The sequence below is a fragment of the Phoca vitulina genome, unplaced genomic scaffold, assembly GCF_004348235.1.
Source record: "Phoca vitulina isolate PV1807 unplaced genomic scaffold, GSC_HSeal_1.0 scaffold10, whole genome shotgun sequence".
NCBI lineage: Eukaryota > Metazoa > Chordata > Mammalia > Carnivora > Phocidae > Phoca > Phoca vitulina.
The window spans coordinates 42400421-42409328 of NW_022589713.1; the positions used below are offsets into that span (position 1 = coordinate 42400421).

At 51.4% G+C, this 8908-nt stretch overlaps 1 protein-coding gene across 1 annotated transcript; it reads left to right on the forward strand.

Annotated features, from left to right (window-relative positions):
* The first annotated feature begins 2174 nt into the window (after positions 1-2174).
* On the forward strand, positions 2175-8191 carry CCK (cholecystokinin). Its single transcript, XM_032408900.1, has 3 exons — positions 2175-2361; positions 3460-3678; positions 7777-8191. The coding sequence occupies exons 2-3, from the start codon at positions 3462-3464 to the stop codon at positions 7908-7910; spliced, it is 351 nt and encodes a 116-aa protein (XP_032264791.1). The 5' UTR covers positions 2175-2361; positions 3460-3461; the 3' UTR covers positions 7911-8191.
* Positions 8192-8908: the final 717 nt, after the last annotated feature.

Below are 8908 nucleotides of genomic sequence, written 5' to 3' on the forward strand. Positions count from 1 at the left end.
CATCACAACCAGACTCATCTTTCTAAAATCAGAGCCTCATTCCTTTGTTCTGCCTCATCAAAACATTTCTCTGGGGGCACCTGGGTGGCTCAGTAGGTTGAGCGACTGACTCTTGATCTCGGCTCAGATCATGATGTCAGGGTCCTGGGAGGAGCCCCCTGCCCAGGCTCTGCACTAAGCGTGGAGTCCGCTTGAGGACTCTCTCTCTCTCTCCCTCTCCCTTGGTCCCTACAACCCACCCCCCCCCACACACCGCACCGTACTCGCTTGTGCACTTTCTCTATCTCTCAAATAAATAAATCTTTAAAAAAAAACCACATTTCTCTGGGATCATCCCCCACCTCCTCCACCCTGATAGCCCCCCAGTATATCAGAATCACCAGGGGGGTGTCTGTTAACTTGTTTTTTCTGCTCCCCCATTATGTTGTCACCATTGTTCATACTGCATCCCCAATGCCTGGCACAAAGCAAGTGTTCAATAAATATGTATTAATTAAATGGATGGAAGGAAGGGCATTAAGTCACTGGCTTACCATAGGGAAATTCTATAGCAGTGGTTCTCGAAGGGTGGTCAGGGGCCCACCAGCAGGCGCCTCATTGGCGAACTTGTTAGAAATGCAGATTCTTGGGCCCCACTTCAGAATTAAAAACTCTGGAGGTGTTTGAACAAGCCGTTTAGGTGATTCTGTCTTATAACAAGTTTATGTTCCCAGAAATGCCTTGGCCACAGTCACAAATCAAACTGGTTTCTCCAACTGAACTGCAAAACTCTTAGCAGCCTCGTGGGAAAACCACTGGAAAACATTTTATCTGTAGCTGTTTCAGAAATGTTGCCTGTCGGTTGCAGAAATACAGCAGCCTCTAGAGTTTAGAAAAGGGGATGCAACCAGAAGTGTCTCCCCGCCAAGCTTCCCCAGCCACCACCCCACGCCGACCCCCACCTCCGCAAGAGAGTCCTCGCGGTCCGGCCATCTCGGGACCCCCACTGCTGAGTTCAGGTGCCAGTTTTGAAAGAAGCACTTCCAAATGCTTCTTGAGGGAAAGGAGGGGAGGAATGGAGGGTTCCGGGACGGGAGGAGGGATGGATGCGACCCGCAGGTCTCGGGCTGGGAGGCTCAGTGCGCGAGGCGGCCAGGGCCAGGCGGTGGAGCCTCCGCTAGGCGCAGCTCTTCGCGCCTCGGTTTGCCGTCTGTGAAATGGGATTGCCAGTGCCTTTCGCGGAGACGCGGCGAACTCGAGCACCCACCCAAACGGCCTCAGGGCCGAGACGGGTTTGGTCACCACGGCGCACCGGCACGGGTCGCCTGGCTCGGGAGTCAGGGGCGCGATGGCATTGGGAAGGACGCAGGACGGCCTCGGCGCCTCCCCTGCCCCCTGCGGGCGGTGAGTGACCAGGGCGAGGTCCTCAAGCCGAAGCCGAGCAGCCGGCGCTGGAGCGGGGATCCGGCCTGGGTGTGAGTGCTCCCCGACTGGAGGCAGGTGGGAGGGGCTGATGCAGCTGCCGGAGGGGAACACCGAGAGAGAGCTCTTTGGGACTCTCGCTGGCGCCACTTGGCGACCAGGAGCCGCGCGCGCCGCGAGCAGGAGTAATTTGGCCCCGAGGAAAACACAGCCCTTTCCCAAACTCTGAGCAAAGTCCTGGGGTGTCATCCTCACTTTACAGCTGCGTGAACAGAGGCCCGGGGCTCCAAGAACCAGCTGCGGCCGGAGCCCTTTCACTGACCCGGGAACACCCTCGGAGTCCTGGAGAACCTCCAGGGCTTTTCATGGGGCCGAGCAGAAAGTGAAGACCCCTCCCTCCCCCAGGAAGCCCACTTACCGGTCCAAAAAAACCAGAGCTACCTGGATGCTCTGAGGGGGGCTAACACCCCCTCCAGCTCCGAATTACACTTTGCTGACACCCCGCCCCCCGCCCTGCTCCGGGTTTCCTTTCCGGCCCCTCCGGTCCCCAAAGCGGACTAAACTTGCGCAGCTTCTCCAACCTGAAGGATATTCCCGACACCCAGGTTTCCCACCCTGGAATGGGAGAGGGAGAGGGACAGAGTTGGGAGAGGATGCTCCTCCGACAGAAAGGGGGGGCTGGGCACGGGACACCCCGCATGCGAGGGGTTAACCCAGCTCCACTGGGCCATTGCCCCCTCTCCCCTAGGAGCCACTTCAATCGGTTGTCGTCCCAGTGGCCGCCCTCTGAGCACGTGTTGCTGCCGGTCTGCGTCAACGCTGGGTAAACAGATTACTGGCTGACAGCGCCGGGAGGGGCTATTTAAGAGGCAGCGTCCTGCCGGCCCACCTGAACTTGGCTCAGCTCCCCCGCCACTCCTGTCGAAACGCACGCGAAGCCCGCTGCGTCCTACTCTGAAGGTAGGTTCCCCGCATTCCCGCGGGGGATCCAAGTGTCAAGTTGGCTTGAGAATGCTGTCTTCAGTTTTGTGCCCCTTCCATTTTATTTTTCTGTTTTCTGTGTCTTCTTCCCAGCTCGAAAGACATTTCTTGAAGTCAGAAACAACAGGGAGGTCTGGGTGGGTAGAGCTGCTTAGGAGACTTCAAAGCGCCTGCTTTGTTCTCGTCCGCATGCAATGCTGGACTATCTATTTGCTAGGATTAGCATGCAATTTGGGATTAGCTTGATGTTACACAGAGGTGCTGCGTATTTTGCAGTCTCTTCAAATAAACTATCAAGAGGTTTTAAGATTTAAATTCATTTTCTAAATATTGCAGAAAAATTCAAGGCTTTGGGGATAGAAACGTGCGGGTGTCTTATCTGCTGGTGCATCTAAAAGCCTGCAGCGCTTTGCCAAGGACAGAAAACTGAGCGCATACTTCTGACAACATTTTTTTTTGAAGATTTATTTATTTTAGCATACTTCTGATTTTTAAAAAGCCTTTCCTGTGTTCTGCATAGTAGTTTATTGCCAATTCCCATATGCACCTTAAAGAAACTTTCTAAATATGGCTTTTCTTTTTTGTTCCCTCATTTTAAGCTGTGCTTCTTCTTTTTTTTTTTTTTTTCACCCTTTATTTCCCCATTGAAAGCTTCTTAGCTATCAAGGGTCTCGCTTCTCCCACGGAGTCTTCTCTTGAGATTATTTTTCCAGCTTTAATCTCTTGCTTTTCCAGTTAGAAGACAGACGTTCTAACCACACTTTCTGAAACGAAAGAAAAACAGAAGACATTTCTTCTGCTAGCCAGGGCAGAAGACAGGGTCTCTGTCCGCTTCCCCGGGCACGGGGTGTGGTTCACCCAAAACACAAACGGGTTGTGCCCGGACACGCGCGCTGTGGCCACCTGGCTCACGTCGGCGCCTGGCGAGCCCTCGTGTGTGCACCAGTGTGGCGGACCTGGGGCCCCGCGCGTTTGGACTGAGCCCCCTTTTCCGTGCCCCGGGTGCCCCGAGCCTCCGCGAGAGCCCGCGATCCCCCGACCTTTTCGCTCACGTCCCCTCCCCTTTGCTCTCCGCAGCCATGAACGGCGGCGTGTGCCTGTGCGTGCTGCTGGCGGTCCTGGCGGCCGGCGCCCTGGCGCAGCCCGTCCCTGCGGCGGACCCGGTGGGCCCAGGGGCGCAGCAGGAGGAGGAGGAGGCGCCCCGGAGGCAGCTGAGGGCAGTGCAGAAGGTGGACGGCGAGTCCCGAGCGCACCTGGGCGCGCTACTGGCCAGGTACATCCAGCAGGCCCGGAAAGGTACGGATGCTCATTCATCTGTAGGGTCCCTATCCGTCACTTCTGACCCCGCGCGGGCCTCCCAATCCTGTCCCTCCTCCCTAGCGTCTGGCTGATGGAGGCGGGTAACCCCGGGGAAGGAAACACAAGGCGATGCGTTAAGCTGAAAGGTTTTTCACTTTCTTCCCCCCTCCCCCCGAACTGCACTGCGCTGGACAGTACGATTTTCTGGACGTCCTTTGTAGCAAACTGAGAGCGAGGGTGGAGGATTTAATTAATTAAGGAAAACCTTTTTTAAAAAGCTTTCTCGACACTAGTTTTTGGCACGTGTTGCTGTTTAAATTCAACGCCATATTATGAAGACATTAAAAGATAATTACCGAGCAAATTACGGACTCTAAAAGGGTTTGCAGATCTACTAAATACCCAGTACTGTAAATGCGGAGGAACCAGGAGCCACCCAGATAGTGACACTTGGAAACCCCTACCAGGAAGGGATCGATGCTGAGAAAGCTCTTGAGTTCAGATTACAACAGTTGAAAAAGCAGTGACAATGTGTCAGTTTTCACCAAAGGACGCAACAGGAGGAAAGAATCAGTAGCAATTTTGAGTTGTCCTTGGCAGTGATTTAAAATGATTCCTCAAGAGACCTGTTTGTTTTTATTTTGCTCTTGGAGACATGATCCCAATTGCAGAAGAAGTGCGCAAGCCAGGTTTCTCAGCATCAGAAGTCTGTCTCCGGGAATAAGGTGACTCAGTGGCTCACTAGCTGGGTGACATACTGACAGCCTGTCCCTGTCCTGGGCCCGTCTCACCTGTAAAGCAGGGATGAGGCTAGAATTCCCCGAGGGCCCTTCTAGCTCTTTGTGAGATTCAGAGGGAGGCTCATGCGTCTGTAGGGTCCTTAGGAACCACGACTGGGACTGGGGCAGTTTTTGTCTACCAACTTGATCCACAATGACACTGATGGTGAACACACGGGCTGGGGGGCAGTGTGCTAAACTGGACCAACACAGCTGGACAGTAAACCACAGAAAATGCTGCTGGGAAGGGTGGGGGGTGGGCTCCTTTCCCAGGAGGCTCTCTTACCCTCCAATCTGTCAGGGCCTGGATTTGAACCTTAGCTCATGGCTTGACTAGACAAGGAGAAAACGATGGGCTTGGCTTTCCAGAGCCTCTGATGGTTTCATATGAAGGTAAGATCGGAACTTTTTCAACCAGGGGAATTCAGAAGGAAACAACAACAACAACAGAAGATGATTTGTTATATTTTGTCCTCTCTTTGGGAAATTGTCCCAGCTACCATCTTCTGTTTTGCTCTCTGGCTAATTAAATTGAGAGATGTGGAAATATTAGTCAGATGACAGAAAAATCTGAAAACTTTTTGAGTTCCTATTGATTGTCTGTCTCAAAGTAATTTAATATCTGTCCTTGGATGTAGATTGAATTTCAGCCAGACCAGTCTGAAATATCACAGGTTTTTCATTGAGCCATAATCTGGAACCACCTCCCCACCTTCAGGAAAGAGCCACCAGAAACAGGTCTGGGAAAGAAGCCAGTTACCAAACTATTTTCCTAGAACAGACACTTGACAGTGGTGTTACACTACAAATCTTAGCTGGCAGTTTCTTCCCAGCATCTCTTCTCAGCCACCTTCTCCCTTTGCCTTCGGAAGGTTGTGCCAAACAAGCCCACGTGGGAATGGCAGCCTTAGGTACTTCAGCTGCCGACACCCACGATGAGCACTAGGTGGAAAATAATCACATTCTTCTCTTTGACAAATATGAACCAGGAATAAATATTTATACCTGTACAGTTTCTTTGACTATTTTACATATTCTGAGATCATACTGGTTATCTACCCCACTATAGTACTTAGGCTTAAAGATTCTAAACACGCTCATGTACTCTTTGAGGAGTGCTCAAGGGTTCATCATCAGGAATTGTCGGCAGGGCTTTCAGGGATTGGGGGCCAGCTGGTCTGTTGGGGGCAGGGGGCATCTAACATACACCCGCCCCACGCCCAGTGAAGCTCTAATTCTACAGATCTGTGACATCTGTGGGTCTGCTGGTCCTCACAGAAGCCCTGCTTAGTAAGTTCCCGTAGCCTCCCGTTGTCAGTGTGGCAGCCGGGGAGAATGTATCACCTACGTGACTTTGCACGTCTCACCATCTGTTCAAACCCTGCCTTCTCCGGAAGGTCTGGGAGCCATTCAGCTTCCCAGCTGTACTGCCCATTTGGGGTTTCAAAGTCTAAAGGAGCCAGGCCCTTCGATTCAGTTCTGTAAACCAGTAGTGGTTCCTAATTTGTGTCGCCCTGGGGAAGTGAGTGAGGACCCTGGTAAATGCACACACTGCACGTGGAATGCGTAACCAGCACAGCCACCAGGGCTGAAAACGTGGTGCCCCCACCCCCCCACACACACACACACACAACCCGGGCTGCTTGCACACATCGAAGCTGCCACTTTGCCTTCATTAACTGGAACTTGGGGCTGTGCCCAGCCCTTGGTGGGGGCATTCATCAGCAGCAGGAGGAAGGATGGGCCATATTTCCGTAACTGTGTACAACTAACTGGATCCGCAAGGTTTTTTTGAATGCAAGGACTAATATTTCACCTGAAAAATGTTGAACAATTCAACAGCCAGGTCTGTTTGCCTTTTGCGTAGGCTGGAGATACCTGCAAAAGGGCTGGAATGTGCTGGATTGCCTCTTGATTCCAAGGCTGGGAAGGGATTGAGGTGGGGGTGGGGGGAGAAGAACGGCTGGGGACATTGCTCTGTATAATTGTTCTGGGTTTTAATGTAGCTAGCTTTACTCGGTCATCCAGTAAGACAGAGGAGCTGCTCCTGCAAGGTCACTTATCAACAAATAAGCCATGGTCGACTCTTTGCAGCCTGTGGGCAAGAGTTGGCAAGGGCAGCCTCATACAGTAGGGCTGGATGCCAGCATCACAAGCAATGGGGACACAGTGGCCCCATGGAGCGATCTCCCACCATGCTGCTCTTAGAGTCCCCTGGGCTTTGCCCTTCGAGGTCCCTGAGGGACCTTTCTTGTCTCTTAGCTTGCACAGAAGAAGGCATTATACTGATTTCATAGCCAGAAAGCCACTGTCTGTGAAGTGTGGGCTAAGACTATGTCACATCTCTTTAAAGGAACTGTTTCTTCATGTCCCTGCTCCCTCAATGTGAATGACACACGAGAACCATCCTGTTCCTGAGGACATCACTCCCATCCCCAAAGGCCCATTGCTCATTCAGTTATTGCATTTTGGTCAAAAGGGATAAGTGGGGCGCCTGGTTGGCTCAGTCGTTAAGCGTCTGCCTTCAGCTCAGGTCATGGTCCCAGGATCCTGGGATCAAGCCCCGCATCGGGCTCCCTGCTCAGCAGGAAGCCTGCTTCTCCCTCTCCCACTCTCCCAGCTTGTTCCCTCTCTCGCTGTGTCTCTCTCTGCCAAATAAACAAATAAAATCTTTAAATAAAAACAAAAGGAATAAATGAAATAACCTCCTTATTACCTCTCTGCCCACTCTTCTTTGAGTGTTAACTGACGTAAGATTTTACTCTAACAGTGTGCCTTTTTCTCAGTATCATTTTTTAAAAAGAAGGTAGCTTTCAAATTAATTTCTAAACAGTATTTGTCTAGCAATGGGACTTGACTCCATTTTTTTTAAACCATTCTAACATCAAAATATTGTAATTGTGTTACCTTAACAAGAGTACTCAGGTATGCTCGGGATCTTGAGGGGCAAACTTCAGAAATGGGTAAGTACCAAGGAAACTCTTGCTTGGCATCTGCTGAGGGCCAGCTACATAAGAGAAAACACCCCTAGGAGTAGGGAAACTGAGGCAGGTCCCACGGTCAGTGAATCCACTTAAATCCTTACAATTTGAAAGCCATATCCATCGCTAGTAAATATTACCCTCTCTGTTTTCCCGGACCTGGGTCCTTCTCTTAGATTTTGGTCCAGCAATCCCAGTACCTGATAGCTCTTTGATACCTTTAAGAAGGTGCCTGTTACGTATTGTCTGGCTTTTCTCATTGTTCTCCTTTACAGATTGAATTAGCGATGCTCTTAAATATAATGGCCTTGTTTTCTTTCCCCTGCCCCTTGTAGCTCCTTCTGGCCGAATGTCCGTCATTAAGAACCTGCAGAGCCTGGACCCCAGTCACAGGATAAGCGACCGGGACTACATGGGCTGGATGGATTTTGGCCGGCGCAGTGCTGAGGAGTATGAGTACCCTTCCTAAGGGACCCCGCCTTTATCAGCATGCCAGGAAGCGACCTCCTGGCTCAGATGAGGCAGACTAAGAAAACAATCACAATTCATAACTCATTGTCTCTGAAGTTTGATATTTCAAGTATCTATTTATTAAGTTTTCAGTGTGAAAAATATGTCTGTAAGATTGTCCAGGGCAACCTCACGCCTCACCAGACTTGTATGAATGGAAGACAAAACATTTTCCTCGTCTGTGACACCTGGTCCTAAAGTGTTGCTATGCTATTAAAATGATTTCATTCTGCCCCCTTGTTCCCTGTGTCTATCGAGCACAAAGGGCTCCATTTAATCCTCAGGACCTTCAAGGAGGGAAGCCTGATACATGGATTTTACCCAAGGACAAATCCCTGCAATAGATGATTGCAGAGAAGGCTCGAGAGACGAGGATCGGGCATCAGGCTAACTTCTCTGCAGCTGGGCATAGTGGCAGTGAAATGACCTTCTGGGTCAGCTCCGTGGCCCAGCCCTGGCCACCCTGGGCCTGGGGCTCCAGCGGGGCTCCCCTGCAAAAATAGAACATGCCCTGCTTGTAGGGAGCACTCATTTTTCTGGGTAAAGACCAGAAAGGCAGCTTGGGATGGAGCCTTCCATCCGCCCATCCCCGCAGGATACCAACCCCATCCCACACCAGGATTTCCTTGCGGTTCTCTTGGTCTTTAAACAAATTATGGGGCAATGCCAGTCGGTGCTTTCACGTCCCTTGGATCTCTCCATGGTCCTGTGGTACAGAGGTTATTGTCCTCTTACAGATGGGGAAACAGGCCCTGAGAGGTGGAAGTGACTGGCCCACAGTTCCCCAGCTAACGAGATTCACAGACTTGATCGCTCCCAGGTAGTGTGACCTCCATCACCCCAGCCCTTCCAGACTCTGGAGTGCATATGAATCACCAGGGAATCTTGTAACCCACACATTCAGATTCAGCAAGTCTGGCCTTGGGCCTGAGCAAGCTCCCGGGTGATACCAGCACG

What these genes read in the sequence shown, in the direction of transcription:
- CCK (XM_032408900.1), top strand. Translation starts at nt 3,462, where the DNA reads ATGAACGGCGGCGTGTGCCTGTGCGTGCTGCTGGCGGTCCTGGCGGCC. An exon ending in CATCCAGCAGGCCCGGAAAG is followed by an intron (nt 3,679 to 7,776) that starts GTACGGATGCTC and finishes TGCCCCTTGTAG; the next exon opens with CTCCTTCTGGCCGAATGTCC.